Source organism: Mixophyes fleayi, unplaced genomic scaffold (genome assembly GCF_038048845.1).
Source record: "Mixophyes fleayi isolate aMixFle1 unplaced genomic scaffold, aMixFle1.hap1 Scaffold_62, whole genome shotgun sequence".
NCBI classification, from domain to species: Eukaryota; Metazoa; Chordata; class Amphibia; order Anura; family Limnodynastidae; genus Mixophyes; species Mixophyes fleayi.
This window is the reverse complement of record NW_027448322.1, coordinates 153,563-178,247: the sequence shown is the minus strand read 5'-3', so window position 1 is coordinate 178,247 and position 24,685 is coordinate 153,563. Positions and strand designations below refer to the sequence as shown.

Here is a 24,685-nt window from a genome sequence, read left to right as displayed (position 1 = left end):
TAGATGTGCGGCTCCTGCTCTCTGGAACCCGCTGCCTAGATGTGCGGCTCCTGCTCTCTAGAACCCGCTGCCTAGATGTGCGGCTCCTGCTCTCTAGAACCCGCTGCCTAGATGTGCGGCTCCTGCTCTCTGGAACCCGCTGCCTAGATGTGCGGCTCCTGCTCTCTGGAACCCGCTGCCTAGATGTGCGGCTCCTGCTCTCTGGAACCTGCTGCCTAGATGTGCGGCTCGTGCTCTCTGGAACCTGCTGCTAGATGTGCGGCTCCTGCTCTCTAGAACCCGCTGCCTAGATGTGCGGCTCCTGCTCCCTAGAACCTGCTGCTAGATGTGCGGCTCCTGTTCTCTAGAACCCGCTGCTAGATGTGCGGCTCCTGCTCTCTAGAACCCGCTGCTAGATGTGCGGCTCCTGCTCTCTAGAACCCGCTGCCTAGATGTGCGGCTCCTGCTCTCTGGAAGCCGCTGCCTAGATGTGCGGCTCCTGCTCTCTGGAAGCCGCTGCCTAGATGTGCGGCTCCTGCTCTCTGGAACCCGCTGCTAGATGTGCGGCTCCTGCTCTCTGGAACCCGCTGCCTAGATGTGCGGCTCCTGCTCTCTGGAAGCTGCTGCCTAGATGTGCGGCTCCTGCTCTCTGGAACCCGCTGCTAGATGTGCGGCTCCTGCTCTCTGGAACCCGCTGCCTAGATGTGCGGCTCCTGCTCTCTGGAACCCGCTGCCTAGATGTGCGGCTCCTGCTCTCTGGAACCCGCTGCCTAGATGTGCGGCTCCTGCTCTCTGGAACCCGCTGCTAGATGTGCGGTTCCTGTTCTCTGGAACCCGCTGCTAGATGTGCGGCTCCTGTTATCTGGAACCCGCTGCTAGATGTGCGGCTCCTGCTCTCTGGAACCCGCTGCCTAGATGTGCGGCTCCTGCTCTCTGGAACCCACTGCCTAGATGTGCGGCTCCTGCTCTCTAGAACCTGCTGCTAGATGTGCGGCTCCTGCTCTCTGGAACCCGCTGCCTAGATGTGCGGCTCCTGCTCTCTGGAACCTGCTGCTAGATGTGCGGTTCCTGTTCTCTGGAACCCGCTGCTAGATGTGCGGCTCCTGTTCTCTGGAACCCGCTGCTAGATGTGCGGCTCCTGCTCTCTAGAACCCGCTGCTAGATGTGCGGCTCCTGCTCTCTAGAACCCGCTGCTAGATGTGCGGTTCCTGCTCTCTGGAACCCGCTGCTAGATGTGCGGCTCCTGCTCTCTGGAACCCGCTGCTAGATGTGCGGTTCCTGTTCTCTGGAACCCGCTGCTAGATGTGCGGCTCCTGCTCTCTGGAACCCGCTGCTAGATGTGCGGTTCCTGTTCTCTGGAACCCGCTGCTAGATGTGCGGCTCCTGCTCTCTGGAACCCGCTGCTAGATGTGCGGCTCCTGCTCTCTGGAACCCGCTGCTAGATGTGCGGCTCCTGCTCTCTGGAACCCGCTGCTAGATGTGCGGCTCCTGCTCTCTGGAACCCGCTGCTAGATGTGCGGCTCCTGCTCTCTGGAACCCGCTGCCTAGATGTGCGGCTCCTGCTCTCTAGAACCCGCTGCTAGATGTGCGGCTCCTGTTCTCTGGAACCCGCTGCTAGATGTGCGGTTCCTGTTCTCTGGAACCCGCTGCTAGATGTGCGGCTCCTGCTCTCTGGAACCCGCTGCTAGATGTGCGGCTCCTGCTCTCTGGAACCCGCTGCTAGATGTGCGGCTCCTGTTCTCTGGAACCCGCTGCCTAGATGTGCGGCTCCTGCTCTCTAGAACCTGCTGCTAGATGTGCGGCTCCTGTTCTCTGGAACCCGCTGCTAGATGTGCGGTTCCTGTTCTCTGGAACCCGCTGCCTAGATGTGCGGCTCCTGCTCTCTAGAACCTGCTGCCTAGATGTGCGGCTCCTGCTCTCTAGAACCTGCTGCCTAGATGTGCGGCTCCTGTTCTCTGGAACCCGCTGCTAGATGTGCGGTTCCTGTTCTCTGGAACCCGCTGCCTAGATGTGCGGCTCCTGTTCTCTGGAACCCGCTGCTAGATGTGCGGCTCCTGCTCTCTGGAACCCGCTGCCTAGATGTGCGGCTCCTGTTCTCTAGAACCTGCTGCTAGATGTGCGGCTCCTGTTCTCTGGAACCCGCTGCCTAGATGTGCGGCTCCTGCTCTCTGGAACCCGCTGCCTAGATGTGCGGCTCCTGCTCTCTAGAACCTGCTGCTAGATGTGCGGCTCCTGCTCTCTGGAACCCGCTGCCTAGATGTGCGGCTCCTGCTCTCTGGAACCCGCTGCCTAGATGTGCGGCTCCTGCTCTCTGGAACCCGCTGCCTAGATGTGCGGCTCCTGCTCTCTGGAACCCGCTGCCTAGATGTGCGGCTCCTGCTCTCTGGAACCCGCTGCTAGATGTGCGGCTCCTGCTCTCTGGAACCCGCTGCCTAGATGTGCGGCTCCTGCTCTCTGGAAGCCGCTGCTAGATGTGCGGCTCCTGCTCTCTGGAACCCACTGCCTAGATGTGCGGCTCCTGCTCTCTGGAACCCGCTGCCTAGATGTGCGGCTCCTGCTCTCTGGAACCCGCTGCTAGATGTGCGGCTCCTGCTCTCTGGAACCCGCTGCCTAGATGTGCGGCTCCTGCTCTCTGGAACCCGCTGCCTAGATGTGCGGCTCCTGCTCTCTGGAAGCTGCTGCCTAGATGTGCGGCTCCTGCTCTCTGGAACCCGCTGCTAGATGTGCGGCTCCTGCTCTCTGGAACCCGCTGCCTAGATGTGCGGCTCCTGCTCTCTGGAACCCGCTGCTAGATGTGCGGCTCCTGCTCTCTAGAACCTGCTGCTAGATGTGCGGCTCCTGCTCTCTGGAACCCGCTGCTAGATGTGCGGCTCCTGCTCTCTGGAACCCGCTGCCTAGATGTGCGGCTCCTGCTCTCTGGAACCCGCTGCCTAGTACAGACCGAGAGGCTTCCTCTATAGACTTCTGTGTACTCAGCATCTCATTAATGTCCCACACAAAGCTCTTCTGTGCTCTTCCTATGGACCAGTGGAGGGAGGGGGCAGTGCTGAGACCATAGCAGCTATCGGACTGGAGTGTATCAGGTGCTGGTGTGTAGGTGATAGTGAGAGGGGGGGCCGTTCTCAGAGAGCGATGGAAGGATTGAGGGAGAGTCTGCTTAGGTGGGGTAGGGAGCAGTAAGTGGGGAGCAGTGCAAGAGTCACGAGTGAGAATTATATAACAAATAACATTCTGATAGTCTAGTTTGAGAGCAAAAAAGTACCAATCGGAAAAGGTTTGAGAAAATGCTTCTATTTTTATTAATATATTTGTTAGTATTTTCAATTATTAGGTGGTTATGATGGATTGCTCAGTTAATTATATATATATATAATGAATCACTAATTGGAGTTGATAAATATCGTTTGTAAAAGCAGAAACGTTTTAGACCCGTCCCAAATTGCAGCTGTATATGAAGGTCGTGGATGTTATATAAGACTTCAGTCTCTGGGCTCTGTCCTCATTATTTGCAGAGTGTTGCAATAAACTCTGTATTGGTTTTTACTTCAAACCTCACCCTGTATTCCTGCGATTTCCTAAAATTATAATTGGCCTAAATGTTCGGAGGTGTGCGGTCAGTAGTGGAGACTAAGTCTACTTCTATTAGTCCTGTCCAGGTGCTAGCAAATCAGATTGTGAAACTACAACTAGCTGCCAGGCATTCAGCTCAGGAGGGACGTGGTAAGAGCTGCTGTACAGACTTGATCTCTCCAGCCTAAAATGCACCTTCCAGATAGTTTCATTGATGACAGAATTTGCTTCAGCAACTTCATGAACAGTTGTAAATTGTGTCCTGAATCACAACGTGTGGGTCTCATTATCTCACTCATTCAGGGAGATCCACAATCCTGGGTGTTTCCATTAGAACCTTATGATTCTGCATTATCCCTTCTGTATGATGACTCAGATAGGAAATCCTCTGCTGAATCTTCATTACGTATCTGAGACAAACTAATCGTTCCACTGAAGTATACTGTGCAGTGGACAACAGACACCTGCTGGAATAACCCTGCCCTTTGCAGTTAATTCCGTCTTGGCTTATCTGAGATGATAAAGAATGTCTTCTGCAATTCCCTCCTTATGGGACGAGAGACGCACTAATGAATCTTCATCAAGATTGACCGTGGACACATGGAGAGATATCGAGAGAGTCTTTTCCTCATACTACAGCAATGGTTCTTTCCAAACCCATGGAAATGGGGGTATCTCGTCTCACTCTTGAAGAGACGCACCACCGCAGGACATTAAGATTGTGCTTGTACTGCAGTCTTAGTGGATATTATGCTACTTTTTGTCTAAAAACAATTAAGACATGGGGAAAGCACAGGACCTAGGGAGTGAGGGAGTGATTCCAATAGGTCTTAAATTTCAAACTTTTGCACAACTTCCTAAAACTTCCGTTAAGTCTGTTTTTTGCAATCACTGTGATCCACACCTCAGCCTTCATTGATAGCGGATCCACAGGTAATTTCTTGTACTATAACTTGGCTAAGACCCTGCAATTACCACTCTACAGAACAGTATTTATTTGAGTATGATGGATGATTCACCTGTTCCTGGAAGTCCCAAGTTGTGTAAATCCACCAATCACTGTGAACTTTGGGATGTTTCACTCAGATCACTTTTCTAATCATCAACTCGTTTTCCAGTCATCTTGGGATGCACATAGTTAGCTAGACACAATCCAGAAATCAATTGCAAAACCAGAGCGATAGTACCCTGGAGTGATTAGTATCATCACAGTTACTTGAGTGTATCAATGTATCAAAACCCCTTGGACTATGTTGACCTGCCGGCTCCATACCAAACATGTGCTGATGTTTTCAGTAAAAGTCCTGCCTCCTCACAGATCTTATCATTGTACCATTGCCCTGGTTCCTGGTGATACGTTGCCCAAAGCTATACTGTATTTGTCACAGGAAGGACCTCCTATGCCACCTTGTCCGTGTTGTGTTTAGGACCGGCTGGGCTTGCCTTGCCACTGTCCACTTTATCCCAAATGCGCCCTCCAACCTCAGTAGGACAAGCATCTGCTGCACCCACTAGGCTCCTTCACCAGCACCTAGGACTGCTTCTGGGTAACTCTCACTGCTAGCGTACCCCCTTGCTGGGCACCTGGGTTGGTACCCCTGACCTCTTCCTTCAAGTCAGGGTTGCTGTGGATGATTCCCCCACTGGCCAGAGCTGCAGAACGTTGATGCTGGATGCTGGGTCCCAACCTCAGATTAGAACCTTGGATTAGATTGGTCTAATGTGTAGGTCACAGGAATCACAGTAGCTGGGGGTAAATGTGCCCCCTGGTCCAACCAGGCACTGAAGCTTCTGAAATATTTCATTCAAAGATTAACACCAGGATGTAATATATTCTCCAGACTTGGGGTCAACTTAAATTTAAGTTTTAACAAAATTCACACCAATCTGATTTCTTGCATCCTGTCTTAGAGAGATATAGGAAACCTAACAAGTTTAATTACTGTGCATTCAGGCTAAGGATGTTTTGGGCGCTCACACCTCAAAAGGTCTAATTAGCATGGGGGACTTTCTATAGAAAAGTTAAAAAAAATACACTTTCCTCCCCTGGCACTGCATTTCCTATACTGAAATACAACACAATATAAATAAAATCAGTACATTTGCGATAACATAAATTGGCGCCCTGCGCTATTAATTTAAATAAATTTATACAATAAGTTATTCATAAGTGATCCAGCCACTGTATTCTTTATCTATTACTAAAACCACGTCTTTGAATGAATACATAAAAGAAAACCTTGAGAAAGGTTTTCATCACCCTTTTAAATCACCATGTGGAGCAGGATTCTTTTTTAGTTTCCAAGAAAGAAGGAGGGTTAAGCCCCTGATTTGACTTCTGTGAACTTGATAAAATAATTATAAAAAAATAATATCCACTTCCATTAATTTCTAAACTTTTTGACCAATTTAGAGGAGCTACCATCATTAGTAAGATTAATCTTCAAGGGGACTACAATCTGATTAGAATATAAATTGGCAACTTATGGAAAAAAGCCTTTAATACCAATTCAGGACATTATGATTGTTGGTAATGCCATTTGACCTTTGTAGTGCTCCTGCAGTGTTCCAAGACCCCATCGATGATACTCCTCAGGATTTCTTGGGACATATTGTTGTTTTTCTCAGTGATCTCCTGATTTAATCCTCTAGTCTCGCAAAACATAGAGCACATATATGCCAAGCATTAGAATGCTTAAAACTTAAGTTGTTTGCCAAAAGGGAGAAATGTAAACTTGAGGTAACACAGGTCTTTTTTTTTGGGTTACATCATGTCTGCTGAATGCTTCTCTATGGATCCCATCTAGTTCCAAGCCATAGTGAATTGAGCAGTGCCTGCTAATCACATGGCTATCCAAAGATTCCTGGGGATCCCTAACCACTATAAAAGATTCACACCAGCTTTATCTTCAGTAGTAACCCCAATCACAGTTCTCAAGCCTTGCAAGCTATTCTCTCGCATGCAGATCCAGAGTCTCAGAAACTCCATCCCTTTGCACTAATTATGCTGAGCATAATTACGACATGGGCAACAGAAAGCGTTTAGCAGTAAAGTGGGCTCTGTAAGAATGGCGGCATGGTTGGAGGGTACATGTAACAGAGTGACCATTCTCCCTGTTCATAAAAAGACCTTTTTAATACATCAGTTCTGCTAAAATATTCACCCAGACAAACTAGATGGACCCTCTACCAGATTTATCTTTGTAATTTCATACCAGCCAGGGTCCAAAAATCTCAAAGCTGAGCTACTGCCTAGGAACTTCCTACTATAACAATCCATTCTTTCCATCCACAGTAATTCTGGCTACTCTGATTCCTGATCCGTCTGCGACATTGAGAACCACAGCATGGCTTCACCAAGACTCCTCAGAACCACTTATTTGTCCCTGATTGTTTCTGACAACAAATCCTGTCAGAGTTCCATTGTCAGAGATTATCTGACCTCTACCCTTTGGAGATCAGTATGGTGGCCAACCTTTGTAATATATTGTGAGGTATGCTCCCACAACAAGGTTCTATGTGACATTCCCTGTGGTCTGCTGAATCCCTTACTGTTACTTAAATGGGCTTTACTGCCATTTTGGGTAGCCATTGATAGATTTAGCAAGCTGGCCCATTTTGTATCTCTGTCTCATTTTCCCACTGCTGTGATGTTAACCCCATTATTTGTCAAGCATGACCAGAGGCTCCATAGCATCCCAGAAATTATTGTGCTGGACCGGAATGCACAATCCACTGCTCATTTTTGCAAAACCTTCTGTAATCTGCTTGGAATAGATCTCAACTTCTCGCCTGCATATCATTGACAGAGAAATGGGCAGACAGAGTTAAACAAACCATGGCGCAATATTTATGATTACATCTGTTTTACTGGTTGATTGGGCAGAACATCCACCATAGGCGTATAATAACTGTCCACATTTCTCCTCCCGGATATCTACTTTCTACTGCATTTATGAGGTTCATCCTAAGGCCAATTCTTTTTCTATTTCTGATGATGCATATTCTTCTGACACCTGTGATACTGCCAGAACTCTTAAAATGGTCTGGAGGGGAGTTCATAAGGCCTTGTCCCAAGTTGCTGTTCAAGCCAAAAAGTTTTTTGTGAAACATCGCACACCATTTGATTTCCTCATTGGGGGTGTTTTTTGGCTTTCGAGAAAACATCTATATACATAAAAACACTGCTAACTTGGTACCTAGGTTTATTGGTCCGTGTAAGTACATCAATATAATTAGCCAAGTCACAGTTGGCTTTACACAGAACCCTTAAGATTCCTAACGCTTGTCATTGTTTCTTGCTGAAACTGACTTACAGAATCTCAACCTTTAAGACAGCGCGTTCCTTCTACACCTTCGGTACTTGTTGACAGAGTATATAGTGGACAAAATATTATTCAAGAAGGTTATGGAAACAAGTACAATATCTAGTCCATTAGAGGGACTATGGACCTAAAGAGAGGTTGTGGGTCCGTTCTCGGGACCTGCATGCGGAGACATCATCAATGTCCACAGAAACTAGATAGGGGTGTGTTGACTCCTCCACAATGGGGTGGGTACTTTTAGGTTTTCATCTGCTATAAATTCTGCTTATAGTTAGACCTGGTATGCCGTTAAGGTGTGTCTTCCTCTGAATGCTGTTTGGAGGGATGCTCTTTATAAGCTCTCACCTGTCCTGCACTCATTGCCAGTGATAGTGTTACACGATAGCTTCCTGGTTCCTATATCTGTGTTCTTCTGACCTTGCATCGGTAGTCTCTGGCTCTGATTTTACTTGTCTTCTGGTTCCTAATTTCTGGCTTTGCATCTGCTTATTCATACAGCTCTACACAGTATCCTCAGGCACGGAGTGCAGTAATTATAATTTTCTTACTCTGCGGGTCTTCCCAGTGACTGCTAGTCTCTGTGCTATATTCCTGAAATGCTTCACAGACTGTGTTATATTCCTGCATTTCCTCAGAGACTGTTATATACCTGCATTACTTTAAATACTGTAAATTCTGCACCCACATTGCCTCAGAGACTGTATTATATTCCTGCATTATCTTTTGACTGTGACTTTTTCCTGCATTACCTCAGAGCCATTGTTACCAGCTATCTATTTTTAATCACTGCCAAATCCAGTGTACTTAAACCTTGCCCATCATTATATGCGTTGCACTGCAATAAACTCCATATTGTTTTTTACTACAAACATAACCTGGTATGCCTGTGATTTTCTAACAGCTTCGCCTTCCGTGAGCATGTGTGGTCTACAGGTTCATGTCTGAGCTGCTGTTTCTCCTAAACGTTTCCACTTCACAATACCAGCATTGTTGGAAAGGTGGCCTCTTATGACCGTCACTGAGCTCTACAATACGACCCCTTCTCCTGCTATTGTGGGACTATGGAGACTGCATGGCTGAAAGCTGGACTAAGGCACCTGTTAGCAATGGTTGTGACTGAAATGACCAAACACTAATTATAACTCCACATACGTGTGGTCATGTAGTGTATATCTTTTATCTAATCTTACTCTATATCTAGCCCTATGAGAAGCTAACAACACATTCTTCTCATTGCACTTGTTATTACTACAGATGCGCCACGGAAACGCTGATGCGCGTTTCACTGCGTCTTCTTTTTCAAGGTAAGAACAGATTTCCAGGAGTGTAGAGTATTTGAACCCTCAGCCAGCCAATCACCTCCTAAAACATCATTCATCTTCTAAATAAATCCTGTAGTAGTTTACATCAGTCACCACCTTAACCAATCACTGCTTGGCATCGGCGTTGCTAGATAATAGTTTAATCTGTCCGGTATTTGCCCTAACGGTTTGATATTGGTTATGATCACAATCGCCACTTCTTGTACACAAACAATAATAAACTATTTAACAGCACCAGAGAGTGTTCTAATAAAAAATATATATTCTGTCTTCTTGTCATACATGGATAACTTAATTCAAGCTCATGAGGTTATAAGGAGTAGGTATTATGATTCCAGATTGCTTTTATTTACAGAACACCGGCCCTGTACTCTGCAGAGGGGTGTAATATGTAAATATAACCAGCAGGGGGGTTGACTGATCTGAAATACCCTGTCCACTGATCATATTGTAAAGCTCTGATTGGCTACAGGTTGTTCTAACCCTGCCCACTTTAAAGCTGATTATACACAGAAGGCCCGGAGATAAAGAATACAATAGGTGCTCTGATCATGACAAACCCCCTGCTCCAGGCATCCTGGTGTATGGGGGAGTATGGCTTCTTGTGCCCAATGGAGATTGCTCTGCCATTATAAAGAGCTGTCATCTACCCCTCTGTTGTATCTGTGACACCACTTCCTGGCTGGATAATGTGGTCTGTGCATAACACACAAATAGGTAACTATAGAAGCACCAGTCCTCAATATCCTGGTGAGCTAATCCTCCGTGGCCCCAGGACCCCCATCTCCATCACAACGACTGTGCGCCATGTAAAACAAGCCGCCAGTAGACTGTATGTGTTGAAATTGTATCTTTATTGACAATGGTAGATAAAAAGGTATCAACTGGCATCGAACTGGGTGAGCGGATCCGCTGGAGGACTAACGAGTTCCACGCCCGCAATGGCCTCCTCCAAGGCATGAACTGGGAAGGATCCTACTAGTTATACCTCCAGTGGACCTGCTCAGCCAGGAGGGACTGACGGACTTGTGGCCCTTCAGAGGTTTTCTCCTGAACGTAAAAATAAAAAATATCTATGACCCATTTCACATGGCAGACGCTTCTCTGCTCCCGTATTCAGTGTTTGACACACGGGTGTATTTTATCAGGCAGGTGAAGGCAGCGCTAGGAACATAGGTCATAGACAATCCGCTGTGAGACCTGTACTGCGTCTTCCCAGAGAACCCCATGTCACTACGTCCCGGCTTCAGTAACCCCCAATGTGACCACGATAACAGGTGATAAACATCTCCCACATGACGGGCGTCAGGTTATTGGATGAAAGTAAGAAAATGAGCATTTTACAGCGGACATTGCACTCACAGGAATGGTTTATATAAGGGGTGAGAATTACCGGACATCACTAGTCTGACACACACTTCAGGAAACAGATAAATGTAATTGTTCTGTGTTTATATGATATGGGATTATTACAGCCAGTCTGTCTGTGGATAAGAAAATGTTTTACAGGTTGTGCTCTAAGTAAGCTGTAATCCTATGAAGATTGAAGTCCGAGTAGCACAAAGGTAAGTATTGCATGCACCCAGCACCAGTAGAGTTACTATAGCACCATGTGGCAGCGCCCTGTCATATTACCATCCATGTGCTGCAGGTTTCCAGACATTGGATATTTAGAACACCCTATTGTATGAAGTGTAAATTAATTGCCCCTATGAGAGTTTCCCCCAGCGTGAAAATAAGATAATTTATCAAAGTAGAACTAAGTGGTAAAATAAATGATTGGAATTACTCCATGTAAGATGTGTGTCAGTGATTACTGGATGATATATTTACATCTCAGCTTTACTGAGTGGGGGCGGCCATGATGGTCGGTGGGCGGAGAACAGGTCATTGAGGTGCCAGATTTGGTTGCTCAGCTATCCACATGAGGCCCCAGATGATCAAGGTGGATCCAAGTCAGTGACTTGTTCAGTGGTGCGGAGTTTCACAGAAATATGGCAGCATGCAGTGGAAACAATTCTGAATGATCCTCTGAGCAAACATTCATTGTTTTCAAGTTTAGTAACACTTTACCAGCCACAACTGCTGTGCTTCTATGGGGAAACACAGCCAAGTAAGAGTGTCTCTTACTGGCACTGCTGGGGCCACAAGCAGCAGCTAACTATCCCCCTAGAGAGCGAGAAGCCCCCAGTGACTGCACATTACTGCCAGGGGAACACTCAATATTACACAATACCCGACCATCTCTGCGTCCTTCCAATCACGGACATTAGTCTAAATGAAGAGGGTGGGATGGCGGGTGATGCACGAACCACCATCCGTTATTGCAGGCAACAGGTACATCCAGGTCTCCCTGCCCCATCACACATATACAGAGTGATGTCACCATTTGTAGACCGTGCAGTCTCCCATGATGCTGGAGAACTGGATGACCCCAATGTATAACTCTGGAAACCTACACCATCTGGATTGTATAACGTCTTCATGACCGCTTTCCTTTATTGGGTTCTGCCGGCATCCTTGGCACTGATTAGGGTAGGATACAATATGCCAGCTTGGTATCTTAATGCCCTTCTGGTTTACAAGCGTTATTTCATGCTACTTGTTTGGCTTTGGACATAAAGTATTAATATAAATTGAAGTTCCCTAAAGCCTCATTTCGAAGCGTTAATCTCAGTAAGACTTCAACGCCCCAATTCCCCCAACCATGCACTGGAAATCCAGCAGTAGCGACACCATGCCAAGGAACGGTTATATCTCCAGTTTGGTTGTGTCAATCTTACGGGAAGCCGGACCGAGCTCCACTTTACAGACCCGCTGAGCGAAGTTCAGTGAGCAGACCGTCTCCCCGATGTTACTTTCCAGGGGCGAAACCTAAAGTGGGAGAGAAAAGACAAATCTGTGGCCTCATTTTCTTCAGTACCCATCAATAAGGAGTCACTGTCACCAACGACATTTCTCTTATTTCTTCCACAGACTTACAGACAGGAACCCCAGCCTTATGTCTGATACATGGCACCAAATATGTGGGTTATTAGAATCCCTTCCAAATTCAATACATACCCGGATTACTGTCCTCATTCTTTATTTTTATTCTGCATTATTCTGGGAATTTTTCATGTGCATCAGCCAGTTATACAGAGTGAATGTCCCTAATAACAGCCGGGGGTCCCGGTACTGGATAATGTCGGCGTTAGGTGCTTGTGGAGTTACCTGGTGTGTTGCTGGGCCCCTACTCTGGTCGTCCAGCTCGGTTACGATGGGTGTCTCTGGGAAATCCTTCTAGTGGCGCTTCCGCCTTTTATTAGTGGCTGCAGGCATGTACTCTGTGGGCATGTACTCTGGCTATGAGCATGTACTCTGACTGCGGACATGTACTCTGACTACGGACATGTACCCTGGCCACGGACATGTACCCTGGCTGTGTGGCATGTACTCTGGCTACGGGCATGTACTATGACTACGGGCATGTACCCTGCTGTGTGGCATGTACTCTGACTACAGGCATGTACTCTGGCTACGAGCATGTACTCTGACTACGAGCATGTACTCTGACTGAAGGCATGTACTCTGGCTACGGGCATGTACTCTGACTGAAGGCATGTACTCTGACTACGAGCATGTACTCTGACTGAAGGCATGTACTCTGGCTACGGGCTTGTACTCTGACTACGGGCATGTACTCTGGCTACGGGCATGTACTCTGACTGAAGGCATGTACTCTGACTACGAGCATGTACTCTGACTGAAGGCATGTACTCTGGCTACGGGCTTGTACTCTGACTACGGGCATGTACTCTGGCTACGGGCATGTACTCTGACTGAAGGCATGTACTCTGACTACGAGCATGTACTCTGACTGAAGGCTTGTACTCTGACTACGGGCATGTACTCTGGCTACGAGCATGTACTCTGACTGAAGGCATGTACTCTGGCTACGGGCATGTACTCTGGCTACGGGCATGTACTCTGACTGAAGGCATGTACTCTGACTACGAGCATGTACTCTGACTGAAGGCATGTACTCTGGCTACGGGCATGTACTCTGACTGAAGGCATGTACTCTGACTACGGGCATGTACTCTGACTGAAGGCATGTACTCTGGCTACGGGCATGTACTCTGACTGAAGGCATGTACTCTGGCTACGGGCATGTACTCTGACTGAAGGCATGTACTCTGACTACGAGCATGTACTCTGGCTACGGGCATGTACTCTGGCTACGGGCATGTACTCTGACTGAAGGCTTGTACTCTGACTACGGGCATGTACTCTGGCTACGGGCATGTACTCTGACTACGGGCATGTACTCTGACTATGAGCATGTACTCTGGCTACGGGCATGTACTCTGGCTACGGGCATGTACTCTGACTACGAGCATGTACTCTGGCTACGGGCATGTACTCTGGCTACGGGCATGTACTCTGGCTACGAGCATGTACTCTGGCTACGGGCATGTACTCTGGCTACGAGTATGTACTCTGGCTACGGGCATGTACTCTGGCTACGGGCATGTACCCTGACTACGGGCATGTACCCTGGCTACGGGCATGTACTCTGACTACGGGCATGTACTCTGACTACGAGCATGTACTCTGACTACGAGTATGTACTCTGGCTACGGGCATGTACTCTGACTACGAGCATGTACTCTGACTGAAGGCATGTACTCTGACTACGAGTATGTACTCTGGCTACGGGCATGTACTCTGACTGAAGGCTTGTACTCTGTCTACGGGCATGTACTCTGGCTACGGGCATGTACTCTGGCTACGGGCATGTACTCTGACTACGAGCATGTACTCTGACTACGGGCATGTACTCTGGCTACGGGCATGTACTCTGACTACGGGCATGTACTCTGGCTACGGGCATGTACTCTGGCTACGGGCATGTACTCTGATTACGGGCATGTACTCTGGCTACGGGCATGTACTCTGGCTACGGGCATGTACTCTGGCTACGGGCATGTACTCTGATTACGGGCATGTACTCTGGCTACGGGCATGTACTCTGGCTACGGGCATGTACTCTGGCTGCTGGCAGAATTATCTTTGACCATTAAGTACAAAAGGTTTTCTATTTTTTTCAGCATAGGATAATGACTGTTCATAGGGCAGAATGTATCTATATGTACTATTATGGGGCGGTTACCTTTTAGCTTCCTTTAGGCCATGGATACAAATTGTCCCTCCGTGTCGGAGGTAAGAATGATTATAACTAGTTTATTTTTACCAAGCTGTGATATTATATTCAGTTCTCATCCAAGTAAAAGGACAAGACGTGGATACAAGGAATCCCACCAGCCTTCCAGCTGCGGAGGACGTGACCAGTACAAGGAAGACGTCCGGCTGCTCCTTCATACTGGGTGTGAGCTTCACATCTTATGGAAAATGTACAAAACAAAGATCCAGAGGCACAAAATGTATCAGACAAACTCTGAGAAATTTCTGATTATCCTATTAAGACAATCTTAAGGGACATCTCTCAAGGTCCTCACTCAGGAGGATATACCAGGAGCTTGTAACCTATCTGTTGTCATTAATGTCAGTAGGAAAAGAGGAAACATATATGGCAGCATGTATAATGTAACCTTCTTTCATTGAGGTTACGAAGAGCCGGAAACGATGACCTCCCACCACAGTGTGCGCCAAGATTTTCAACTGCGCTTATGCAACACTTGCAGTCCCATGATTTGCGCTAGACGGATAAGTGCAGTACAGTAACGGAGTGGAGACCCTGTGCTTTAAATTAGTGTTAGAGTTACACTAAAAATGTGTGTTTTGCATTTTTTGTGCCATCATAAAGTAGGTGCAGCTTCCACTCAACTCAGTATTAGGGTTGAGAAGCTTCTAAGCGTAATGCAGAATACAGGCGGATGTATAAACCTTGCATCCGTCAATATTTGTGCAGATGTAAGTTAGCAAAAATACCTGCAAATTTTCAAAAATGTTGTGAGGAATAAAGGTGTATTTAGTTTGAACACCATTGTGGTTGGTGCAGCAATTATTCCATTAGTAAAACATGTTACTTGTTAGATGGATAACTCAGCATTCTCCTATAGTAAAGGATATATATATATATATTTATATAATTAGCTGGCATCTTCACCTCCGATATCTCTTACGTCAGTGGATAACTACCAGTCACATGGAGATAGTATTAAACACACATGTAGATCATCTATAATCAGCGCTCCGGGTATGTTAGAACTTACATCAGACTTTTAAGCTCTGCAGTAGATCGATGGCCTTAATCTTTGTACAGTGAATCAGTCTCTGTGTGCGATATGAGAGTGTGTCTTCCTTCCACCACTCAATCCCGCTCCATGTATTGTCTGGTAGGTTGTGTTCTGCAGGCACAGTGCAAATAGTGTGTGTAAGTAAGTGTAAGTCTTTAACCACGGAACATAACTGAGGCAAGAGCTTTTCCACCGTCCATCAGTAAATCTTGAGAAGGACAACGGTCTTATACATCAGAAAAGAAAGTGGGAACGAGAGCAGACCTATATTAAAGAGACCAAGCTGCTGGGTGCAGTGCACCGTGGGTAAGAATCTTGTCCTGGTTGATTTTTGATTTTTAATTGCATCCTTTGTCCCCCAGACGTGTTGAACATATTGACATTAGCAAAATTTTTGATGCTATTAGTGCCTTTCCTGCTCCCCCTCTTCTACCTCGTTCCCTCATCTTCTATCCTTCTCCCCCTCCCGCTTCCCATTGATATAAGACATAAAACTAAGAGGAAACATCTTGTATATTCATATTTATTTAGTGTAGTGTGATGTTTGTATTCTTCATGTTGTTTCCTCTCTAAATAAAACAAGAGACCAAGCTATGAGAGGATGAGCTGACAATTACTTATCTTCTGGGGAAACAGGTCAGGACTAGAGCAGGCTCAGGAGACCATTCAGAGACAAGTGGGAACTACTGTGAAGTCTTCTATGAGTAGATGAGATGACCTCAAATGTGAACCACAAGAAAGGTCTCCACTCCTCTAGGTACTGGTGTCTGAATACAGGAGTCCATGCTCTGTCTCTGTGTCAGTATTCCCTGATATATGACTTCTCTCCCTCATTCAGAAGGTTACGAAGGCAATTGCTGTTCTTCTATACTGGCCACACAGACCTTGGTTTTATCTCGTATGGGAGATAGCAGTGTAAGCCCCAAGATCTCCTAGAACAAGATGCGTTTAGACATCGTTATTTACAGAGGCTCAATTTATGGCGCATGAATTGAGATGAACCACACTCTTCGAGACAAGGAAGACATCCTTCATTCAATATATTGGAGAGTCTGAGAAAGATTCATCCTATGGGCAAAGACACAAGATGCCGAGAAGTGGTGGTTTCTGAAATCTGCATATCAGCGGTCCTTAGTAGTATAGAGGGACACATCCATCAGTGAGTCGCTAAAGCACAGTGGCCTAGTGGTTAGCACTTCTGCCTTACAGCACTGGGGTCACGAGTTAGATTCCCATCCATGGCCTTATCTGTGTGGAGTTTGTATGTTCTCCCCGTGTTTGCGTGGGTTTCCTCCGGGTGCTCCGGTTTCCTCCCACACTCCAAAAACATACTGGTAGGTTAATTGGCTGCTAACAAATTGATCCTAGTCTGTCTCTGTGTGTGTGTGTGTGTATTAGGGATTTAGACTGTAAGCTCCAAAGGGGCAGGGACTGATGTCAGTGAGTTCTCTGTACAGCACTGCGGAATTAGTGGCGCTATATAAATAAATGATGATGATGATGTCACTGGAACTCCAGAATTCTTACTCTGATTTGTTTATCTGGTATCACAACTTTCAGTTACATAGATGGGTCTGGGAGGGGAGTGTGGGAATAAACTGATTGTGAGGAGTCCGGTCTGATTTCTTGCACTGTAAATAAGGTTCGGATTATACGAAAAAAAACCTCAAAAGTGGTCACACTCCAGAGCCTCTAATGTCCCTTTCATGGAGGTGGTCAGCGGCAGCGCACAGTAACGGTCTAAGCGCTCCTACCACGTCACAGAGCTGCTACCAGACTATTGGCTGGCTGATAGCACCTCCCTTTCCTCTCCTCCACTCACATCACAGAAAGATGAACGTTATCAGCCTATTAGAATTATTGGTTAGTAGAGTTCAGTTTTCTGTCCTACGCTGACTTCTGTTGGAATTAAGTTTAAGAGTCTAAACAAAGTCATTGTGAGCCAATGTAACAAGCTGATAGAAGCTCAGAGATCAGATCAGATGGGAGCAGGACTGGAGGTAAATAAACTACCACAAGCCACTGAGGAATGAGCTTTCCATTTTATATCTGGCTACCAGGGACTTAGTGATATATTATATACTGTCCTCTATAGGAGGGGCTGACATTTGTACACAGGGTCTCAAAAACTGGGTTCTGCTGCGCACACCTGTCCACTGGGGAATGAGCAATATATAAGGGACTGGACTCACTATTGTGGCCACAAGGGACTGTCTGTAGGCATCAGTTGGACACACGTTACAGAGCAAGATATTATACACCGGCCACTGCCCTCCATTCAGGGGCTGGGGGACATGGGGGCATCTGCCCCCCCGGGCCGCTCCCATACTGGGCTACCTGGGCTGGGTCACTGGGCTGGGCAGGGGGGCGCCTGCTCCTCGGGCCGCTCCCATACTGGGCTACCTTGGGCTGGGTCACTGGGCTGGGCAGGGGGGCGCCTGCTCCTCGGGCCGCTCCCATACTGGGCTACCTTGGGCTGGGTCACTGGGCTGGGGGACATGGGGGCGCCTGCTCCTCGGGCCGCTCCCATACTGGGCTACCTTGGGCTGGGTCACTGGGCTGGGCAGGGGGGCGCCTGCTCCCCGGGCCGCTCCCATACTGGGCTACCTTGGGCTGGGTCACTGGGCTGGGCAGGGGGGCGCCTGCTCCTCGGGCCGGTCCCATAGTGGGCCACCTTGGGCTGGGTCACTGGGCTGGGCAGGGGGGCGCCTGCTCCTCGGGCCGCTCCCATACTGGGCTACCTTGGGCTGGGTCACTGGGCTGGGCAGGGGGGCGCCTGCTCCTCGGGCCGGTCCCATAGTGGGCCACCTTGGGCTGGGTCACTGGGCTGGGCAGGGGGGCGCCTGCTCCTCGGGCCGCTCCCATACTGGGCCACCTTGGGCTGGGTCACTGGGCTGGGCAGGGGGGCGCCTGCTCCTCGGGCCGCTCCCATACTGGGCCACCTTGGGCTCGGTCACTGGGCTGGGCAGGGGGGCGCCTGCTCCTCGGGCCGCTCTCATACTGGGCTACCTTGGGCTGGGTCACTGGGCTGGGCAGGGGGGCGCCTGCTCCTCGGGCCGCTCCCATACTGGGCCACCTTGGGCTGGGTCACTGGGCTGGGGGACATGGGGGTATCTGCCCCCCGGGCCGCTCCCATACTGGGCTACCTTGGGCTGGGTCACTGGGCTGGGCAGGGGGGCGCCTGCTCCTCGGGCCGCTCCCATACTGGGCCACCTTGGGCTGGGTCACTGGGCTGGGGGACATGGGGGCGCCTGCTCCTCGGGCCGGTCCCATAGTGGGCCACCTTGGGCTGGGTCACTGGGCTGGGCAGGGGGGCGCCTGCTCCTCGGGCCGCTCCCATACTGGGCTACCTTGGGCTGGGTCACTGGGCTGGGCAGGGGGGCGCCTGCTCCCCGGGCCGCTCTCATACTGGGCTACCTTGGGCTGGGTCACTGGGCTGGGCAGGGGGGTGCCTGCTCCTCGGGCCGCTCCCATACTGGGCCACCTTGGGCTGGGTCACTGGGCTGGGGGACATGGGGGTATCTGCCCCCCGGGCCGCTCCCATACTGGGCTACCTTGGGCTGGGTCACTGGGCTGGGCAGGGGGGCGCCTGCTCCTCGGGCCGCTCCCATACTGGGCTACCTTGGGCTGGGTCACTGGGCTGGGCAGGGGGGCGCCTGCTCCCCGGGCCGCTCTCATACTGGGCCACCTTGGGCTGGGTCACTGGGCCACCTGCATTTTTTTTCTTTTAAAATGTTCCTAATAGGCTGCTGTCGTGTCTCAGCCCCCGGGGTACAATTTTTCAGCCATCACCGGCCTCTATTATAAACATTTGGCCACCAGGACTGAGCTCTGCACTGCACAGTGGCCATCGGGTATCGGCCTCTATAGAGCACACACGTCTACAGGGACCGGGCTCTACATTGTACAGTGACCACAAGGACACTGCAATATATTGTACACTGGGCACCAGGAATATTCAGGACCACCAGGGTCTGGGTTATGCATTGTACAGTGGCAATGTTATACTTAATGATGAGTATTACATAGTATACCTGTAATCATATCCATTATTCCCAACATCCACTGCTGCATAGCCACAGTCATTATTCTCAGTTGTATAGCCATTATTCCCAGCATGCACTGTTACAGCGTCATTGTTTCCAGCTCGAGTCATTATTCCCAGCATGCACTATTTCACTGTCATTATTCCCAACTGTAGTGTCAGTATTCTCAGCTGAGCAGACATTATTCCCAGCATGCACTGCTATAGAGTTATTATTCCCAGCATGCACTGCTACAGAGTCATTATTCCCAGCATGCACTGCTACAGAGTCATTATTCCCAGCATGCACTGCTACAGCATAAAGAGCTCATAGCCATAATATCCATTGTGAACCCAGTCTCACACCTGTACCATCATGACAGTTTTGTTGCCCTTGCCCAGAGAGTCCTGCAGCAGGTAGGTCAGTTTGGAGTTCCTGAAGGGTACGTGACCTTGCTTGGCCCTTAGTGCTTGAATCACTTCACCCAGAGCCAGCAGAGACTTGTTTATATTCTGTGCTTCCTTCAGCCTCTCTCCCTCCGCCCCGGACTTCCACACCCGCTCCGAGCCGGCCAGGTCCACCAAGTTCAGCTTTCCTGGAGGATGGAGAGATGGTTGTGGTACAGTAAAGAGTCTTCCATGTCCTAGACTAGATAAGATAGGATACAAGTAGTCGTGGCTCTTACACTGAATGATGAGTATTATGTAGGATACATGTAGACATGGTTCTTATACTGTGCTCTTGTTCTCAGCTCCCGTGCCCCTCCAAGCTTCTAGAGAGACTTGTCTACACTCGCCTCACACTTTCCTTTCTGGAAACAACCTACTGGATCCTCTTCAGTCTGGACATCGCTCTCAGCACTCCAGAGACTGCGCTGACCAAGGTTGTCAATGATCTGATCACAGCTAAAACTAAAGGTGATTACTTCTAATTCTCCTGGATCTCTCTCCTCATACAAAGGGCGCTGTACATGACATATACAGAAAGCAATGATCTATTACACATAACTTGATACATTAAGAACAAAATACAAAGAACAGACATACTGAATGAATAAATATACAGGTAACACGGTAATGCCGATCAAATTATTTGTGGGACAGTGAGTGAGAGTGATGGTAGTAATCAGCGGCAAGTAGCCCTGAGCTCAGGAATACAGGTCTAGGGGAGCAGCCAAGAGGTACAGAGGGTGATGGAAGGAGCACACAAGGACAGAGGGCCCTGATCCTGAGAGCTTACATCCTAAAGGAAAGGGGGAGACACAAATAGGGTGGTACCGACTGGGGGTGAAAGCTGGGACAATGGAGTTAGGAGGAGGTTTATCTAATCGCTCTTGCAGTATTAGTTTCTCTGGACTCACCTCATCTATCAGTTGGAAACCACAAGGCTCATTGTGGGTCCTCTGTTCTTCTCAATCTATCCCACTTCTCTTGGAAAACTAATTGCTCCTTTGGATTTCAGTATCATCTCTATGCGGATTTATCTACTATCTCCGAATATCTCAACATTTCTGTTGTCCCGCGTTACTGACGGTCTTTCTGACATCTCATCTTAGATGTCCTCTCACCAGCTCAAACTCAATCTTATAAAAGCTGAGGTAATAATATTCCCACCGCCAACAGAAGTTACCTACCTGATATCTCTACATCTGATGACAAGATGACAATAAATCCCACTCCACAGGCTCGCTGCTAAGGTGTGATCCCCACATCCAGTCTATATCTAAACCCTGTTACATACATCTAAGAGTCATTTCCAGAATACGGACATTTCTCACACAGGTCACTGCAAAAACTCTAATTCATGCACTTATCATCTCCCACATGGACTACTGCAATTCCCTCCTTACTGGTCTTCCCCGAATCACACTCTTACCCCTACAATCTATTTTGCACGCAGCGGCTGGATTGATTTTCCTGCAGATCATTTTTCGTCTGCTGAGCCACTCTGTCAGTCTCTACATTGGTTGCCTGTTTTTCAACAAATCCAATATAACATTCTTCTACTAACCTACAAGGCAGTCAACAAGATTTCCCCAACATACATCTCCTCTCTTCATCATCATCAGCTATTTATATAGCGCCACTAATTCCGCAGCGCTGTACAGAGAACTCACTCACATCAGTCCCTGCCCCATTGGAGCTTACAGTCTAAATTCCCTAATATACACACACTTGGGTCAATTTAATAAAAGCCAATTAAACTACAAGTATTTTTTTGGAGTGTAGGAGGAAACTCACACAGGGAGAACATACAAACTCCACACAGATAAGGCCATGGGTGGGTATTGAACACATGACCTCAGTGCTGTGTCATAGAAGTGCTAACTACTAAGCCACTTTGCTGCCCGTATTGTCTCAAAATATCTTCCAACTCAATACCTCGGTTCTGCATAAGATCTGCGTCTCTCTTCCACTCTCATCACATCCTCCCATTCCCAGATACAGGACTTTTTTCGGGCTGCACCCACTTTATGGAATTCTCTCCCTCGCTCAATAAGACTCTCCTCTAGTCTTCAAACCTTCAAGTGTTCTCTGAAAACCCACCTCTTCAGACAAGCTTATAGTATTCCTCAACCACCCTCTTAATCTCCCTAGGTCACCATATTACCACCCTCTATACAGCTAACACAAGACAACAACTCTCTGACCCCTGACCAGCATTGTTGTGTGACTGATCACATAGTTCCCTAAACACTTTTTACCTTTGCGATCTGGCTGGACCAATATACAATATGTAGCACTTACCCTCATGTATCAGACTCCCATTGTCCCGTAGATTGTAAGCTTACCCCTCTGTCTGTGTTATTACTATGTTTGTCCCCAATTGTAAAACACTACGGAATTTGCTGGCGCTATATAAATAAATATGGATGATGATGATGATGAACGATGAGCAGGATACCTGTGGTGATGTCTCTTGCGGTGAATGCTGAGTATTCAGTAGAGTACCTGTAGTAATGGCTCCTGAGCTCAGTTCCTGTCCTGTTGTGGTAACAGTGAGTAACGCGTGGGATCGTGAGCTCCTCTCGTTCATGTTTGTGCAGAACGTGGCTCTGTTCCTCTTACCCAGAGACAGGAGCTGGTAAGAACAATCAGCGCATTAGAGTGTAAGCTTCCTGCAGCAATAACATCAGACCAGGAAACAGAGAGAGATGATAACGTGTAAGTGACTAAACAAGTTCCAGGTTTATCTAAGTCGGAGAATATAACAGATAACCTCTTATTTCAGATGACAGAGAACTGAAACGTCTGTATATAAGCGGAGTGCGGATGGGCGAGGTCTTTACCTTCTTGATGTGCCGGAAACTCTTGACCTCAGTACTGGTCAGTCCTGGCACATGAAGCTGCCCACTGCCATCTGGGTTCAACTTAATGTCCAACTTCTCCTGGGGGTCCTTGGCCAGGAGGTCTCTGCAGAGAGATTATATTTGTGTGATAATTCTTGTATATAATGTATATGAACGTTTATGGCCGTTCTAGAATATGAAATGTTTATTTTCTACAATTATCACCTTGAATAAGATGTGAGGCTTAATCTTGGGAGTAGAGCATTGCATAAAATCATGATGAATATAATGTTTTACACAACGGGAGTAAATCACAGTTATCAATATTTAATAAATTGTGTCTACAATAGATTAAGACTGATGACTATCAGAGAAGAGTCCTGATGCCGAGAGAAATTGAGATATCGCTCATGAAAATGAGTTTTTGCGGCTTCTTTTTGCCCTATTGTAATGAGTCACCACTGGCGATATGCGGAGTCTATTTATCCAGTATCTCAGGACTGCGCTAAGAGAGACTTTCCGCCAAGAAATATTTTTTTTCAGGCTGGAAGTTTATTAAATGAGTATTGTTCCACCCTAGAAGATAAATATTATTTTAAGGTGGGCGAGGAAGTTGATATAAATGTTATATTATGACTTATATACAGCGGGTGAATTAAGTATTGAGCACATCAACATTTTCCTCAGTAAATATATATTTAATGTGGCTATTGTAATGAAATTGACAACAAATGTCAAACCATAGATATTTATAATTTAAGTTTTGTGTAATAATGTAAAATGACAGAAGGGAAAAGTATTGAACAAGCTTCCTGACATTTATTTAATACTTTGTACAAAAGCCTTTGTTGGTAATTACAGCTTCAAGACGCCTCCTGTATGGAGAAACTAGTCACATACATTGCTCAGGTGGGATTTCACCCCATTCTTCAACGCAAATAGTCTTCACATCTTGAAGGTTCCGTTGGCTTCTTCTATGAACTCTGATCTTTAGTACTTTCCATAGATTTTCAATTGGAGTCAGGTGATTGGCTGGGCCATTTTAGCAGCTTTATTTTCTTTCTCTGAAACCAATTGAGAGAGTGTCCTTGGCTGCGTGTTTGGGATCATTGTCTTCCTGAAACGTCCGCCCTCGTTTCATCTTCAGCATCCTGGTAGATGGCAGCAGATTTTTATCAACAATGGCTCGGTACATTTTTCCATTCACCCTTCCTTCAATGACACTCAGTATGCCAGTACCGTGTGCAGAAAAACAGCCCCACACCATGATGTTCCCACCTCCAAACTTCACTGTTGGTATGGTATTTTTGGGGTGATGGGCAGCGCCATTTCTCCTCCAAACATGGTGTGTATTATGGCATCCAAAATGTTCAATTTTGCTCTCATCTGACCACACTATAATCTCCCAGTATATCACAGGCTTGTCCAAATGTTGTGCAGCAAACTTTATACAAGCTTCGATATGTCTTTCTTCAGTAAAGAAGTCTTGCGTGGTGAGCGTATATACAGGCCATGGCGGCTGAGTGCATAACTTATTGTTTTCTTTGAAACAATTGTACCAGCTAATTCCAGGTCTTTCTGGAGCTCTCCACAAGTGGTCCTTGGTCCTTGGACAACTCTTCTGATAATTTCTTTCACTCCTCTGTGAGAAATCTTGCGAGGGGAACCTGGTCGTGGCCGGTTTATGGTGAAATTATGTTCTTTCCACTTCTGGATTATGGCCCCAACAGAGCTCACTGGAACATTGAGCAGTTTAGAGATCCTTCTGTATCCAATGATATCAGTATGTTTTGCAACAATAAGGTAGCGAAGGTCTTGAGAGAGCTCTTTGCTTTTACACATCATGAGATGTTTCTTGTGTGACACCTTCGTAATGAGACACCTTTTTATAGGCCATCAGTTGTGGCTGTACCAGCTGGCAGGATTGCTTTCT

The 24,685-nt window shown here is 47.5% G+C and overlaps 1 protein-coding gene across 2 annotated transcripts in view; it reads right to left on the bottom strand.

The window, feature by feature from the left end:
• Window positions 1-10,031: 10,031 nt before the first annotated feature.
• KIFC2 (kinesin family member C2) overlaps window positions 10,032-24,685 on the bottom strand; it is a 54,201-nt gene continuing 39,547 nt past the window's right edge. The window contains exons 16-19 of one of the 2 annotated variants that reach the window (XM_075194571.1): window positions 22,753-22,876; window positions 22,415-22,544; window positions 19,829-20,058; window positions 10,032-12,070 (exon numbers count right to left, since the gene is read on the bottom strand). In XM_075194571.1, the coding sequence (XP_075050672.1) occupies window positions 11,948-12,070; window positions 19,829-20,058; window positions 22,415-22,544; window positions 22,753-22,876 (607 nt within the window). In that variant the 3' untranslated portion in view covers window positions 10,032-11,947. The remainder of the gene's footprint in view (window positions 12,071-19,828; window positions 20,059-22,414; window positions 22,545-22,752; window positions 22,877-24,685) is intronic. The other variant, XM_075194572.1, reaches the window with a different exon arrangement.